This window comes from Camellia sinensis, chromosome 11 (assembly GCF_055761805.1).
Source record: "Camellia sinensis isolate YWXY chromosome 11, ASM5576180v1, whole genome shotgun sequence".
Taxonomy (NCBI): Eukaryota; Viridiplantae; Streptophyta; class Magnoliopsida; order Ericales; family Theaceae; genus Camellia; species Camellia sinensis.
This window is the reverse complement of record NC_138971.1, coordinates 53012792-53030179: the sequence shown is the minus strand read 5'-3', so window position 1 is coordinate 53030179 and position 17388 is coordinate 53012792. Positions and strand designations below refer to the sequence as shown.

The 17388-nt window shown below is 40.4% G+C and overlaps 1 protein-coding gene across 1 annotated transcript; it reads left to right on the top strand.

Annotated features, from left to right (window-relative positions):
* The first annotated feature begins 7867 nt into the window (after positions 1-7867).
* Positions 7868-17239, top strand: LOC114312006 (uncharacterized). Its single transcript, XM_028258163.2, has 3 exons — positions 7868-8443; positions 11981-12535; positions 16421-17239. Exons 2-3 carry the CDS (start codon positions 12036-12038, stop codon positions 17070-17072), a joined length of 1152 nt encoding a protein of 383 aa, XP_028113964.2. The 5' UTR covers positions 7868-8443; positions 11981-12035; the 3' UTR covers positions 17073-17239.
* Positions 17240-17388: the final 149 nt, after the last annotated feature.

Here is a 17388-nt window from a genome sequence, read left to right as displayed (position 1 = left end):
TGCTGAATCACCAAGGGGGACTGAATTGGAACCGGTCAACACAAAACTTGAAACCGCACAGCCGAGCAGTGGTGATCCCACTGCCCTTCGCAACTCTCAGGACCCATCAGACTGCTGGAAGCTTTTTGTGGGGGAAATGTGGAAGCTTTTTGTTGATGGAGCGTCCAACCGTCATGGTGCCGGCCTAGGTATCGTTCTTATCTCCCCGGATGGCCTAACCATTGAACATTCTATCACGCTTGGCTTCCCAGCATCTAACAACGAGGCTGAGTACGAGGCACTTCTCGCCGGGCTCAAAAGCGCAATCCAAATGAAGGCTGTCGAGCTCCTAGTGTACAGTGATTCCCAGCTTGCAGTTAACCAAGTCTCTGGGATTTACGAAGCAAAGGACGACAGGATGGCGAAGTACCAAGCTCTGGTCAGGGAACACATCAAGCAGTTTGAGGCAATTAGAGTCCAACAGATTGGCCGTGAAGAAAACAGCCGAGCTGATGAGCTGGCCGGCCTTGCTTCCATGGTAGATAGTACGTCTCCAAACCCCCTGTTAATTGACTTTCTTCCACGACCAAGCATTGAAAACGCCGGGCAGACGGATGTACTCTACGCCGCGCTAGGTTCTTCTTGGATGGACCCCTTGATCTTATTCCTCAGAGACCGGACTCTACCAACTGACAAGAAAGAAGCCCACAAAATCCGGGTGAAGTAAGAGCGGTTTTGGCTCTCTCCATCTGGTGCGCTGTATAAAAAGTCCTTCACTGGTCCTTATCTCAAGTGCGTGCACCCGAATAGTGTGGAGACCTTCTTGTATGAAATTCACGAAGGCATTTGTGGCAGCCACATAGGGGGCAGATCCTTGGCCTACCGAGCTATTTCGCAGGGATACTGGTGGCCGTGCATGCAGGCCGACGCATAAAAGTACGTCCGCAAGTGCGAAAAATGCCAGAAATTCGCCCATCAGATCCATCAGCCTGCTAGGGAACTTCTTCCCCTCACCAGTCCTTGGCCCTTCGCCATGTGGGGGTAAGATATAGTGGGACCACTGCCAACAGCACCGGGCAACCAGAAATTCTTCATCGCGGCCACAGATTACTTCACGAAATGGGTTGAAGCTGAGCCCTTGGCAACCATCAAAGAGAAAGACGTGAAGCGGTTTGTCTGGCAGAACGTGGTCAAGCGGTTTGGAGTCCCCAAGATCTTGATCTCTGACAACGGCACCCAGTTTGATGGTCGCCTATTCAGAGGATTTTGCGAGGATTTAAAGATAGAATTCTACAACTCCACCCCGGCTTACCCGCAGTCCAATGGTCGAGCCGAGGCATCAAACAAGACTATACTGGATGGGTTGAAGAAACGGCTGGAAAAGGCAAAGGGAAAATGGGCTGAGGAATTACCCAGCGTCCTTTGGGCATGCCGAACAACCCCGCGACGTTCTACCGAGGAAACTCCATATGCTTTGGCTTATGGCATGGAGGCGGTCATACCCCTGGAAGTTGGCATGCCCACCCTAAGAAGCGAGAGTTTCGAGCCCGAGTTGAATGCTGACGCTATTGCCTTGGAATTGGACCTCGTGGAAGAGCGTCGGGAAAAGGCCCTCATCCATGTGGCCGCCTACCAACAAGAGCTCTCCAAGAAATACAACAAGACGGTGCACCCCAGACCATTCAAGGTTGGTGATTGGGTTTTGAGGAAGATTATGGGCAACACCCTGATGCCAGGAGAAGGCAAATTAGGGGCAAATTGGGAAGGACCCTACAAGATCACCGGTCTGGCGGGCAAGGGGGCTTACCACTTGGAGGATTTAGAGGGAAGAGCAATACCCCGGCCATGGAATGCGGCCAACTTGAAACTGTATTATTTTTAAAGCTTTTGCTTTCTTTTCTTGTGCAAAGAAATTTTTTGGCTTGCACTACAGCATGTAATTCTTTTTGTCAATTTATAGAAGTAATTTTGCTTTAGCACTTGGACTGTTGTTTCAATGTTAAGGACATAGATGATTTACTCCGGTTGGAAGAGTTGGTGTTTTGTCCAACTTTGGATTCCCAACCGAGATGATTTACTCCGGTTGGAAGAGTTGGTGTTTTGTCCAACTTCGGATTCCCAACCGAGATGATTTACTCCGGTTGGAAGAGTTGGTGTTTTGTCCAACTTTGGATTCCCAACCGAGATGATTTACTCCGGTTGGAAGAGTTAATGTTTTGTCCAACTTCATATTCCCAACTGAGATGATCTAATCCGGTTGGAAGTGTTGATGATTTGTTCAAACTTTGTTATTACCAACCAAGATGGTCATCTCGGTTTATGAGTTTGTTGTTTTGTTCTGCTTAAGTACTTCAGCCGAGTTATGAATTCCGGTCGACGAGGTGTTTTGTTCAAACAATGATTTATACCGAGATGCTTTGCTGAAAATGGAATTGATGGCAACCGCGCAAACACTTGGCAAAATTCGGCTTTTTCATTGATAAGAAAATCAATACAAAAGGTGGGGACATAGCCCGGTTACATCAAAAGCGTTGAAAGCAAAAATACAAAAAAGATAAGAAAACTAAACTAGGGGGGAGAGATTGGTAAACTCGTCCTCGCCAGCATCAAGGTTGATGGTTGGACTTGCGTCTTGGGCACCGGGCTCATCATTGTCGGGCTGCTCTTGCACCTCGGCCTCCTCTGCCTCAGAATCTGTCTCACCGTCTCCCTCTTCAAGTCCTTCCTCGGCCTCAGCTTACAAAGCGCTGAAGACGTCGTTTACATAAGGCACGAGGTAGACCGGTAGCGAAGCTGGAGGAGGATTGGCAAATACATCGGTGTCAGCGCCCTGGCCGAGGTGTTCGCAGGCGGACTTCCAGCCAGCCTTGAAGTAGATGTCTTGTGTTGCAAAGACTTGCTTCTTGTAGCTCTGCTCGGCTTCATTAAAGCCGGCGTTATTAGCAGCCCGGCAAGCTCTCTTCTTCGACTTTTTGAGCTCGTCTACCTCGGTCTGGAGCTCATTCCATTTTTTCTCGGCCGCATCCAGCTGACCGAGCAGTCTGTTGTTATCGGAATTGGCCATCTCAAGCGAAGACTTAGCCCGGCCGAGCTCGGCTTGGAGGCTCTCAACCTAGCTGGCTGTGTCATTGGCCTTTTGCCGAAGTCTGTGGATGCGCTCCAAAACCAGGTGTTGTTTTTGAATGGCCTGCAAAAAGCAAAGTTGATTAGAAAAGAACCGGGCAAACACTTGTGAAATTTTCAGAGGAACATTGACTTACCCTAGCCATAGACTTTACTGATGACTTGACCAACCGAGTGTCAGAGACGTGGTTGCTGCCGACCACGTCGCTCGGTAGTAGAAGGGCTTTGGACAGATCGAAGGCGAGCAGATGCTCTTTGTCAGCCTTGATCGAAGCCGTTGCCGGGATGTCTTGACCCCGGTGCTTCAACTGTAGACGCCAGGCCGACACTGGGACGGGGGCGTCAGATGGATGCTCGGTAATGAGCTCTGCGACCAGCTCGGCGAATGGGTCTGCCCGAGCTCTTTTACCGGCACGTCGTGCAGAGGGTTCTCGGCTGGATTGCCCGGTCGCTTGAGAGGCAAGAGCGACCACAGCGCCACTGGATTGACCGGCGGCTGGAGAGCGAGTTACAACGCTCGGCAGCTCGACGGATGTGGCAGTGAGCAGGTTCTTGATTCTGCTGCGCTTGGCCATTTCTTGTTCCTCGGTCAGGCGAATGAGGGGAACGTCTGGCAGAGTAGGATCCGGTGGAGGTGTTGGAGCTCGGAGGAAGTCAGTAACTTTACTCCGGCGGGGAACGGAGTATCTGTATGTGGGACTGTAGCCAAGCAATTGGTTGCAATCTCGGTCGCGGTAGCGAAGCGCGGTCCTGATTGCCTCGACGTTGGGGAAATTATAGTTGGCTTGCAAGGCTTGGATGGCTGCAAAAGAAACAAGGAAGAGAATGATTAAGGTACAGAAACATCAAGAAAGTGTATTAACCGAGATAATTTGCGCGGCTTACATGTGCTCCCAAAATTTTTGCTAATCATCCAGCCCGGTACCTCGGCTGTCTCGTAATTACCAGACACCCAGAAGAAATCATCGTCGTGAAGATCCTTGTCTAGTATGCCGGTCACGATTTTCTCTCTGCCCGGTCTAATCTTGAGATAATAGGCGAGACCGTCGCCGGTGTGGCCTAGGGTGTATTGGCGCAGGATCTCGGCTAAACCTAGGCTAATGCCTAACTGGTTGTTTAGCTCGTGCACGCTGTTTATTATCCGGTAAGTGTTGGTAGACACTTGGGTGGGTGCTAGCCCGGTTCGGCGTAGGAACTCGGTGATGAGTGGGTTCAGAGGGAAGTGGAGTCCTCCTTCGACGACCGACAGCACGGTGAAGGGGCATTGTTCTGTTCTACCCCAAGGCGTGGTCTCTTCTTCTGCGAGCTCTAGGTGGACATCGGCCGGGACGCCGTACTCCTCCCTGAAAGCAGCTAGCGCGGCCGGAGTATCCACTAGGAAGCGGAATTTCCCCATTTGTGGCCTGCTTAGTATCCCGGCTGAGGGGTTTGGCACTGTGTAATTGGTTGCTGCTCGGTCCTGAGAGCCTCAGGAATGACAGTGGTCCCCTTGGACTCTGCAAGAAAAGGATGGCAAGTGTAAGTGTGAGCGCGGTCGCGCAAAAGGAGCTGGACTTTAGCTCGGTCATTAAGAGTGCCAAACCACCTCGGTTATCTATTCTAACTAAGGAGCCCGGTCGCCCAAGCAGACCAGATATTAGCCCGATTGAGCGACCAAGTCCTTTTGTTATCTCGGTTTTTGCTGGGGTTAAGACAAACATGTTATTTGCTCGGTCAGATTGGTTTTTTTGATCAAAAGAAGACCAGGAGCCCGGTTCGCCCCAGTTCTTCAGTGTTCTTCAGGAAGATGAAGAACACCAAGAACAGTGGGAGGTTTGGGACGGTTTCTATGGTCTATGCCCTAAGAGCTACGTTTTTGTACCCTAATGTGTGTAATATAAAAGAAAATAGCAACTCAAGAGGGATCGAAGGTCTTACCTGTGAAGGGCATGAGCTGTTCTTCCAATCACGAAGAATGACAGTCGAGGCTGAGAGGAAATGGCTTGAGCTCTGAAGCGTCAGATGGAAAAGAAGCAGTAGGAAGAAATTGTATAAGGGGGGTCTTGTATATGTAGGAACGAGAGGCCGCCCAAATTCAAATTCTGGCAAAAACGGCGGGTTGGCTGCTCGATGACCAATGGCAGCCCGCCACGTGTCCCCATTTATGGCGACGTCAAGACTGAAGCAACGGGTTGAAGAGTCGAAGAGCCAACCGAGCTACTTTCGAAGTAAAGGATGTCAGCCGAGGAGTATAACCGGGCAAGTTTGCAGACAGTTATGTTAACTAGCCCGGTCGAGGTTTGGCATCTTGAAGACCGGAGAAATGTTATCTCGGTCAAAGTGAGTAATCCCAGTCACGCTTTCGCGGACGGAATTAAGGGGCAATTGAGAGGGTGATTTATGATCTGGAGTTGGGCCGAGGTAACGGCCGAGCATGTTGAGAGCCCAATGGTGCATGGGGCCGAGATGATCGACTATCCGCCCAGAGATGGGCTGCCAGAACTTGGGCCGGGCAGAACTTGGGCCGAGTGTGTGCCGCCCCAGACCGTAAAGAAGCTGCTCGGCAAGGCAGTGCTCGGTCGGACCGAGCTGCTCGATCAGGGGATGGCCAAAGCCAGACAAGCTGAGTAACCGGCGCCCGGAAAGGCGTGGTCAGCTGAGGTAACTGTTTGACCGGCAGAAAGGCCAACCACAAGAGGTGCCTCGGGCTAGGCTTTGCCGAGATGCCGCCTAGCCCGGTCCTCCTTGGTCTTAGCCAGGGAAGTGCTTGGGTATGAAGCACGGCACGGCACAGCAACGGATAGAGCAACTCGGCTGCCGAGCTCCAACTGTGATGGCAGGCAGTTGAGATTATGTGATGTTCAGCAAGGTTCATGCTGACAGATGGGATAGCGGAGCCACGTGTCAGGAGATGACTGGGAGTAGATATGGGGCACAGAGGGTATATAAGCATGTCTGCGCCCCCCATATGCGACAGATGAACACTTTGTAAGGAATTTCTTACACTTAAACTCCTCTCTCCCTCTTTCTCTCAATCCTAAGGTGTGTGCTAACTTGATCGTTAGAGGGTTTTTCCGGCCACACACCGCCGGGTAGCTCACCATTATTTGAGCGCAGGTGATCGGACATAGACGGAGCTTGGAAAAAAGGAGTACGGGCTTGCCGGAATATTTGCTCCCCGTACAGAGTATATTATCTCTGCAAAAAATCAAGTCGATTGGATAATGAAAAACATGTGTTCAGATAATTTGTATAAACTATTTATTTTCTCACTGTTCATTTTTTATACAAAATTGATTCAAACACATGATTGTCGTTATCTGATTGACTTGATTTTTTTATAGTGATAGTGTACTCGACGAATCTTAAAATGTGAACAGTTCGAATTAGTGAAACAATTTGGGACTAGAAAGAAGTCAGTCCCAAAGTAAAACCCGTCTCCGCCTCGATCGGGTAGAAATTTTTTATAGAGTACAAGACGAGGGATGCAGGCAGGGAAACAGTGGTGTGAGTAAGGCTGCAAATGAGCCAAGTCGAGCCGAACCGAGTTTTAGTATGTTTGAACTTGTTTATTAAGAATTTAACAAGTTCAATATTGAGCTCGAACTCAATAAAAATTTAACAAACTAAGTTCGAGCCTGTTTATGAGTCTTAACGAACCAAAAAAATTATAAGTTTATACTTACATATAAGCTTGAAATTACAATTGAAATTTTAATTATATAATTATACATACAATATATATAAATATATTAAAAAAATTAATATTTTATCAAAATAATAATATCTATCACCACTATTATATAAATGTATTATTTATAATTAGTTATTATTTATATTTATATTTTTTAAATATATAAATAACATATTTTTATATTATTTAATATATAAAAAATAAATTTATTTTATTATTTAAATAAAAATTAAGTGAATTAATTAACTAGTCAAATTTTAATATGTTTTAACTTGTTTATTAAAATTATAACAATGATTCGGGTTCAAACTCGAAGCATTCACAGTGGACCAGTTAAATGGTGCGTTAGTGTCAGTTGCCAAAATTTTAGCCAGCCACAGTAACTTTTAGGTTCACAATGGAAGTATTAAGGAGTGTGTTAGTAGGATGTGTTAGTATCAGTTGTTAACTTATTTGTTAACTGTGGCTAGCGTTTTAGCCAGCGAGAGAGAGAGATAGAAAGACGTGGGAAGTGTCTTGGGGTCGTACAGCCGGTCATCCCCCGAACGTTCGGCCAGTCGTCCCCCCAAACATCCAGACCCTTCAAAAAAAAAAAACTTGTCGTTGACTGGTTGACCGGTCAGATGTCCGGCACCTTCTTTCCCTGCAACCTATATATATTCTTTAACATACCCTTAACACATACTTTACCACATCCACTACATCATCCCCCACTCTCTAAAATTAACAAACTCTTAGAGCAACTCCAAGGCCCCGTTTGTTTTAGGGTGTAGAGAGAGATGGGATTAGGATGGAGGTGAAACCCATTTGGTGTTGTGTTTTTTTGTAGATTTGGGGAATGGATTGAGATGGATGAGGGGATTAAGTTGGGCCTTGGAAGGGGGATTGGGATGAAAGAGGTGAACGTGGTATTAGAAAAATAGTCCTAGGACTAGAAATTTTTTATTTATTATTTATTTATTTATTATTTTTTACATGTTAAGTATTTTTTTAACATTAATATTTAATTTTTTATTAAGTAAAAATCATTATTTTATTTGTTTTATTTTTTTTAAGAATTATTTATTTATTTATTACATATTGGGGCTTTTTTTTGAAAATTAATATTTAATATTTTTATATTTAATTTATTATTTTATATAAAAAAAATTTAATAATTTCTACATAAACAACTATTATCAAAATAAATATAATTTTATTTAATCCCATACTACCAATCTTTTCGCTATGAATATTTTAAAAACAAACTGGCCGAAGAAAAGAGACATAGTGGTCCTGTTAGCTATTTTAGCTAAGGAAAATGCGTGAAAGCACGAATAGTCCGAAATATTATCTTACCGATAAAAGAATATGAAAAATCTCCAAAACGACGTCGTTTCGAGGTTTTCGGGCTATTGGGAGGGCTGATTTTCGAGCTATCAATCACGGTCCTTTAGCTAATATTACCCTCATATTCTCACTCTAATGGACTGGATAAAAGGCTTGCTATTTTCCCCACTGTCTTCTCTGCTGGCTTCAATTGGAGAGTGATTGAAGGCTCTCCAAACTCGCCTCTCCCGCAAAATCGATCTGCTCCTTCGGCGCGAAATCGATCTGCTCCTTCAGCGCAAAATCGATCTTCTCCTTCAACGTTGCCTGCAACTCCCTCCATCTGACCTCTTCCTCAAGGTATGGATACTTCTATCTCTCTGTCTTTCCCTTCTATACGACTCATAAACCCTCTCTCTCTCTTCAACTCTTCCCCTCCCATATCTGCGAAACCCAAAATTGAAACCCCTATGTATGTTCATTTTCTGCATGTTATTTTCTTTGTTTTTCACATGTATGTATCTGAGATTGGTAGTCTTGTATGCTGCTGCTACAGTTGTTTAGATTCATGTATGTGAAAACATTGCTGATTTTAATTGGTTTAAATCTTATCTTTTTTTCTAAATTCAATTATCTTATGTGAAATTTTGAGGTTGTGTTACCCTATTTCCTTCAATATAGATGATTTTTAGTTTATGAATTTTACTCTTAATGGTCAGCAATCAGGACATAGAGATAAAATTAGTTTATGAATCAGGATCATTGGTCAGCGATTTCAATGTTTTTAGTGTATGAAATAGGTCAGAGATAATATTATTAGTTTTTAGTTTATGTCGTAAACTTTCAATGTTTATGTCGTGAATTTCATAAACTAATGTTGGCCATGTAACCTGCAAATCATTGGTCAGCGATTTCCTTGAATAAAATTTCTGTATCAATTGTGTAGTTGAAGAGGCTGTCCTGATTGTGTAGTTGAAGAGGCTGTCCTGATTGGTGAATTTTACTTTCAATGATCAATGTTAGTTTTTGATGTGTCCTTGATAAGGATAGCAAATACGGAGATCATTCTCTGCATGTTCTTTTCTTTGTTTTTCACATGGATGTATCTGAGATTGGTAGTCTTGTATGCTGTTGCTACAGTTGTTTAGATTCATGTACGTGAAAACATTGCTGATTTTAATTTGGTTAAATCTTTTTTTTTTCTCTCTAAATTCAATTATCTTAAGACGCCAATTTGATGGGTGTTGGGAAAGATCAAAATGAGTTTGTTTTCCTTTTCTTTTTTTATCTAGTTCTTTGATTTGCAAGTTATGTTTATGTGTTTTAATTGGGTTTTGAGTAAAATGCTTATGAACTTTTGAGGTGATGTTACCCTATTTCCTTGAATATAGATAATGTTTAGTTTGGTGGGAAGTGTGTAATTGATAGTTAGACAATTGTTATCTCTAGTTGAATAGGCTGTCTTGATAGGTGAGTTTTGCTTTCAATGATCAATGTTAATTTTTGATGTGTCCTTGATAAGGATAGCAAATATGGAGATCATTAAAATGCAGGGAAACAATATATGTGAGTATGGGGTCACAGTAGCTAAACAAAAAGTAGATTACAGCAAGTCATTCAAAAGCAAGGGGGAAAAAAAGAGTGTACTTTCCTCCAAATTAATCTGGGTATAGTTTCAACCGGTGAATGGAGAACTAGAAGGAGAGAGAGAGCGAGAGAGAGCAGTCTAAAAGATGAAATTGTGAGTGGAAAAAACTAACATGGGATGGCTATTAATGATATTCTACAAAATTAATTAGCATTCCCTTTAATTTAAAGCAAGAACTACAATTATGGGGAAAAGAAAGAACTACAATTATGGAATAACTAACAAGGCAGAACTAAAATAAAGGATATGACTTCATTAATTTAATTACATTTTTCAAGTGAAAGGGTGAACAAGTTAGAAGAACATCATTTGTTGAAAACAGACCAATGGTCAAATAACTGGTTCTTTGAAACCAGCCCACTTTTAGAACTAGCTTTTTGGAATTTTATTTTGGTTGGCCCATGCACGTGTGAATAAATTCCAATTTCAAGTTCTCCAATGTGCCTTGTCCAAATGTTTGTGGCTTGAGCTTCCCCTACGGTGCACATTACGTTACGTAGTCCTGAAATTGCTAACCTATGCTAGTTTTAATACCAACTCAAATTAAAAGCCTAGAAGGACAGCATTTTGGTGCAGCATTCTGATTTTTAATCCTATTTACATGCGTTCATCTATAGAATGAGTTTTTGACATACATTACAAAGAAGAGTGAGGAATCCGATGTATGATGTTGACAGATCTTGTGAGGAAGAGTGATGGAGGAGCTGAATTGGTCATAGGGTTAGATTCATTGTTTGGTTTGGTTGTAGAGTAATACACCATGTTCTTTAAATTTTGATTACAGTTGACATTGTTGTGGTGGTGGTGGGTGGTAGTGCTCAAAGAGCGAAAGCCAAAAATGGAGTAAGGGCCACATAAAGAAGCCTGGATCCACCTGAAAATTGGATTGGAATACTTTGAAGTCATTCTTTTTTCCCTTTTTATTTTTGTTGTGCTGGTTTGAACTGATTGTAGGGGATTATTACGTCGATGTTTTCTCAATCTCGATTAATGCCTGTCAGGTGTGTGTGTGTGTGTGTGTTTGAAAGAAGATGCAAGGTGCCTTTCCAGTGTGAACTTTGGCAGGAGGCATGTTATGTGCTTGTCATGTATAACAATAATTTTTTTTTGCATTTGCTTGAAGAAATATCAAGTTTTCAATTTTGATTAGGCAGATGCTTTATGTGAGGGATTTTGTTATGCCCATTTTCAATCGTTTAAAAAAAATAAGGGCAGTTCAAAATGTGATTAGCATACAGGACCTGTACGTTTTTGGAAGTTGAAACCCTTAAAGGTATTATGAAGACATGTATAATATTGCATAACATGATTGTTGAGGATGAGCGAAATGAACAAAATATAGACTGTAATTATGATGCAATCGATGAAAGTCTCCCTGCAGCAGTGTCACACAAGCGTACACCCGAACTTTATGAATTCATTCAAAATCATCATTGCATCAAATATAGACAAACTCATTCTAAACTCCAAGCAGACCTAGTTGAGCATTTGTGTCATCTTCATAGAGATTTGTAACAACTTGAATTAGAAATAGTTTATTTAATTTGAAGTTTATTCTGAACTTTGCTATTTATGATTTTTTTTTCTTATTTTATTCATTGACCTTTGTAAGGTTTTTGATTAGTTAATTTGTGTTCTTTCGGTTCTTAATTTGATAAATTACAATTATTGGAAAACTTCCTTTGTATTGTTATTTTTTTAAAAAAATTCTTTATTATTTTCTTTTATTCTTCCCCTCGCCTCCCCTTCAAAATGGTTCCACAAAATACATATGTTGGTATATATTCACATACTATAAATTTTATGAAAAAAAATTAAATATTACTTAAAATTATTTTTTATAATATTTTGAAAATTAATATTAAAAAATATTATTTTAAAAAATATTATCGCAAATGTCACATTGACAACCATATTAGTATTTGGTGCGTATGTGGCATTATATGAAAAAGACAGTAATATATATAACATTTTTTTGTTTTGAAAATTGGTTAAATTAGTTTGAATAACTAGTTAAAATAAAGAGGATGATTCGAATACACAATAACTAAACTAATTGAGTAAAATAAAAAATGTATTTTTTTTTTTTTACTTTAGCTAGTAAAAAATAAAGTGTGATTGGAATTACATAACACACCTTAACATATATTTTTAGACCCTATTTTTATTTATTTATTTATTTTTTTTTGTCCTATAACACACTTTTAGTCATTGTGGATGCTCTTACCGAATGATCTATTTACGAACAGTTCAGCAAGGTGTGAGGGTTTAGGAGAAGAGTCAGAGAGAGAGAGAGAGAGAGAGATGGAAGAGGCAAAGGCATTGGTTCAGCAGCAACTGATGATGCAGCAGCAACAGCAGCAACAACAGCTCCTCATCTTTCAACAACTGCAGAAACAACAACAGCAGCAGCAGCAACAACAGCAACAGCAACAGCAACAGCAGCAACAACAGCAACAGCAACAGCAACAGCAACAGCAGCAAGCCGCTATCTCTCGTTTTCCTTCCAACATCGACGCTCATCTCAGACCTCCTGGCTTTCAACAACACCGCCCCATCAACCCCCAACAACAACAACAAACCCCCAATCCTAACCCTAACCCTAATTCCAATTCCATCCCTAATCAACAGCAAAATCAAAACCCTAACTCAAATCCACAACAGCAACAGCAGCAACAGCAACAGAAGGCAATTCGACCCCCGGTGAATCAGGCGGAGCTCCAGATGGCGTACCAGGATGCCTGGCGAGTCTGTCATCCTGACTTCAAGCGCCCTTTCTCTTCCCTTGAAGACGCTTGCGAGAGGTCTTTCTTCCCCTTCTCTTTCTTTCCTAAATTCTGTTCTAATCTAAATCTAAATCTAAATCAATAGCCTCAATTTTATTCATTATTTTTTTGTTGGCTTTGTCCATGCTTATCTACATTTTCACTGTCACTTTAATTGAATTGTTTCTTCCTTCCACGATTCAAATGTCTGTTGTAAAAATTATTGAAGAATGTTATGCACAATCGTAAGTTATATATGTAGGACAATATCTGTAATTTTATATATATATATATATATATATATGTATATATTATTTAAATGCATTATTTGATAGAGCAGAAATGAGGAAACCACCTTCTGAAGATATGAAATATACTCATATGCATCTCACAATGTTTCAGGAACTCAAGTTTGATATCACTTTGTTACATGCACAACTCTCATAGACTGATTGCTTTGTTCCATGACTCTGACAGACTAGGAAACAGAGTCACTCACTCACTCAGTTTTATATCAATCACACCAACATTATTTAGTCTTCAGTGTTTAATTTAAAATTGGATTAATTTCTCTTGTTCCCCCCTAAACTATTGCCATTTTTCGTATTTCATCCTCAAGCTATCTCTGGGCTCAGTTCTGAATGCTTGAGCGTTCCAGGATTGAGTGCAGCCCAATGTGATTAGTATTTAACTTCCAAAGCAGGAGATTGAGTGTTGTCCAGGGGTGAGAACCACTTTCACTTACTATGCACAAAGTGGTTGTCTCAGATTTCAAAATTTTGCTACTAAGGGCTAAATTTTTTGGGAGATTAGGAAGACTTGACCCATAGATGTAGCACAAGACGGATGAAATGAGAAAATGCTTCAGGAGTGTTTAAATGACTGTAAAATTCTGAATAAGTTGAAGAGTAAGTTCTATGGAATAAGGTTAGCTATTTTATGTAGTATTGACTATTGGACAATAAAGAAATAATGTATCCAAAAAATTACCAAAAATTGAATAATGCATTGGTGGGAAATTATAAGTGGCATTTGAGGTTTGGATTCAATGGATGGATTAAAAATGTCAGTCTCCCATCATCTTTATTCTGATGACAGGATTATCTTTTGTAGGGTTGAGTCGAAACAACTTAGGTATTTCTCATGTGTTGCTTTGCTTTGAGGATGTGTCTAGACTAGAAGTGGATTTTAGGAAAGCTAAACTTATTCCAATGGGGGAGAAGGAAATTCTAGAGGCCTTCGCATCTATCTTGGTGTGCTGAGTGAGGATTTATATCTTCTCTTTACTTGGTTTTAGGGTACATTCATCCAAGGGAGGGTGTACTACATTAATTAAAATCACTTTATCAAGTCTCCTTGCGCACGTTTCGTCTTTGTTCACTATTGTAGCTTTAGTGGGAACGAGATTAGAGAAAATAAATAGATGACATTGGAGAAGAAGTTAAATATCATTTGGTTGATTGAGATATGTTGGCATGGCATCAAGAAGTTAGCATCTCCAATGAAGCTCTTTTTGGAAAGTAGTAGTAATTTTATTGTGAAAGGGAGAAGTTATGGAGAAGGGTGATAGTTGCTAATATTGTTTGACATGGGGATTGGCTCATTCAGAGATTTATCGAAGATCTTTGGAAGAACATTTACAATGGTTAGGAAGATTTTGGCTAGTTTACTGGCTTGATTATGGGAAAAAAGCTATGAAGTATAGATACTCCTAGAAGGGAGTCGTATTCAATACTGATACTGATACTCCTCAAAAACTAGTGGATACGTATTCGATACTTTTTAAACATATCTACAATTGTAATTACTAACAACTGACTTTCGCCGATCCAAAAAAAAAAAATTGTAATTTTTTTTTTAAAAAAATTTTGTAAAGTATCAAATAATTTTCGAATACTTTGTCACATATCCAAACTATTGTGAAATTGGGATTGTAATAATCCTTGCATAGCATTATAGTATAATTATTAAGATAAACACATAATCACTTTTTCAATACTTTGCTCACTTCTTAGAGAAGAAAAAAACTAGTCAGATTAAAATCGTGTCCTACTTTTTTAAAATTTATCAAATTGATGGATCCTTCATCTGTCAAATGTGTCACATATGCGTATCCATAATGGAAGGATAAACAAGAAAATATTATCATTTCAACAATTAAACGAGAAAGTGACTTGTGTGCAACACTTTTGTGTATGATAAATTGTGAAAGGGAAAAGCACAGGGGCAACATAAATAGTTTAGACATGATTTTGACCTTTTGAGCTTATAAATAATATACTACTATCGTTTTTTTTATTTTTTTAACACGGATGCATCTGGACTATACCCATATCCTAACTTTTTAGATTTTTTCCTATTGCCGTAACCCTATACTTATCCATATCGTGTTCATATCCACTATCCTTATCCATATTCATGCTTCACTGGGGAGTGAAGTGGTGAGAATTTGGACGGGAGGCACTATAGATGGCTTTCCCATCTCTTCTTGCATTTAGTGGGGAGCTAGGTGTTTTGGGATGCATTTCTTAGACATGCATTACAGGATTGGGAGTTTGAGAACTTGTAGGCTCTCCTCACTTTATGATATAGTTGTTGGGAGTAAGCAGTGGAGATGATACTAGTTGGAATATGTCCAAGGTGGTGTTTGATAAATTGAAAATTAAATACTGAAAGTTTTAGCACTGAATTTCTAGTCTTGAAACATTTAAGTACTGAATGTTTAGATTTGCAGAATGAAGATAAAATCTACCTTCCAATGAACATATTCAGGGTTCAGTCATAAGTTTCATTGACTTAGATTTGAGACCCATTTCAATGAATTTTCAGATTTTAAGTGATAGATCCTTATGCATTAACCAATGCACTTATTTGCAAAATCACAGTGTATTCATTTCGAAACACTAAATTACAGTGTCAAACAGGACCCAAGCCTAGGAAATTTGAAGTTAAGTCATTCTATCATGCTTTTTAGGGTAATTCGGGTGTTTCTTTTTCTTGGAAAAGGAATTCGGAGATCTAAAGCCCCTTCTAGAGTTGTTTTGTTTTTCTTGGTGGACAACTACTTGTGAAAAATTCTATCGATAATTCTGTCCGTTGTAAATTTTGTGACTTGGTGTTGGTGTTGTATGTGCAAAGAGATGTGCATCATATTGTAAGAATGGCTACGGAGATGTGGTGCTTTGATTTTGTTATTCTCCCAACGAGGGTAATAAGTTTTGGCAAGAGTAGAAAGGAAGGCATGAAAATTGAATTTGTTGTGTTTCTTGGGGGTTATTAACTCGACTATGTTGAAATGTTGCACATTGACACTTTTGTATATGCGATTCTTGGGATTATTAACTCGGCAATTGCGGGTTTTTTGGACTTCATAGAAAGAGAATTTGACTATTAAGAGGAATTGCCCATTTAATTAAGATTATACTAAAGAACACAAGATACTGATTTTAAGCTTACTTAAATTTCTGTATTCCCAAGTAACCCCTGGCCATATGCAAACTCAAATCTCATATTTTCATTATCTTCTATAGAGTGGCATTCACAATTAATAGATATTAATGCAAATGCTTCGAGGTTGGATTTGATACAACATGTGGCTTGTGAACTTTGAACTTTATTTGATATAACAATAGTTATGAACTTGGTGAGCATGAATGAGTTCAATAAAACCTTAGCTTAGAAACTTTCTCATAAGCATAAGTAGCACTTTTCTTTTCCCACAATCCCCCTTCATGTATTGTTTGGCATGTGACAGAATGCTAATTATTTGATCTCAACCTCTTTTGTGTGAATAATTTTTGGAAATTTGAAAATGAAAGATCTTGCTTGGTACTATAATATTTTGCCAGGGAAGTTTGGGAGTTCAACTTAACTTTCAGACTTAATAATTTTCTGATTTTTGTCCCCATTTTATTTTGCGTGCAGATTACTACCTTATCATGTGGTGGCAGATTATGAAGCTGAGGAGGATGATAGGATCCTTGATTCTGACACAACAGGACAGATGCTGTCTCGTTCTCAACAGTGGGACCATAACATTGCTGCCAAAGTTGCAGAGTTCACAGCCACGTTTGAGAAGCAGGCACTTGCCTTCAATATAATTTCACGCAAGCGAGCTCTTGGGGAATTCAGATCAGAGGAGAGGTTGATGATTGAGCAGGCTCTCCTACAAGAAGAAAGACGAGCCATGTTTGAACTGAGGGCAGAAATGGAGTCAAGGGAGAAAGTTGGTCGAGAAGCTCATGAAGCTAAGTTGCGGATGGCAGCCATGGCTCAGATGGAACAAGCTCGAGCTGAGTCACAGGCTCATGCAGAAATTATGGCGCGTGCTCCGATACGAGGAAGTGCACTTGGGTCTCAAGGCAGTGATGTTGCTGTAATTGGTGGTCATGAAGTGGGTGAGCAGGAGCCGGGAGTTAACGCTGATGAAATGATTAATGGATGGGGAAACAATACACAGAGAGAGGAGAAAGAACCATCTGAGGATTTCTTGAATGACGAAGAGACAGAGAATGGAGAAACAAGCATACAACATGAGTGGCGTGAAGTGGGAGAGTTCGATTTGAACACCAGATGAACTTTGTGCGTGTTTTGTGAAGTTGATCATGGGTAGCAAAATACCGAGTAATTTGAGTTGAGATGGGTAGACTAGACTATTTGGAACAAAAATTATTATTCATGTTATGTAATCATATCTTAGTGGTGTGGGAAAATATATTGGCTGCATGGTTGTGCAGTTGAACATGCTTTTTTGTTGGTGTTGGCTTTAATGGTAAATTACAAATATGATGCAGTTTATCATTTCATTTAAAATGAGAGTAATGATCCTGCAACTGAAGACTGGATCTTGGATTTATGAAAGAAAAGAAAAGAAAAGGGAACAACAGTCTGTG

Coding starts and splice junctions, on each gene's coding strand:
- LOC114312006 (XM_028258163.2), top strand. CDS start 12,036: ATGGAAGAGGCAAAGGCATTGGTTCAGCAGCAACTGATGATGCAGCAG. Junction 12,536..16,420: donor CTTGAAGACGCTTGCGAGAG/GTCTTTCTTCCC, acceptor TTTTGCGTGCAG/ATTACTACCTTATCATGTGG.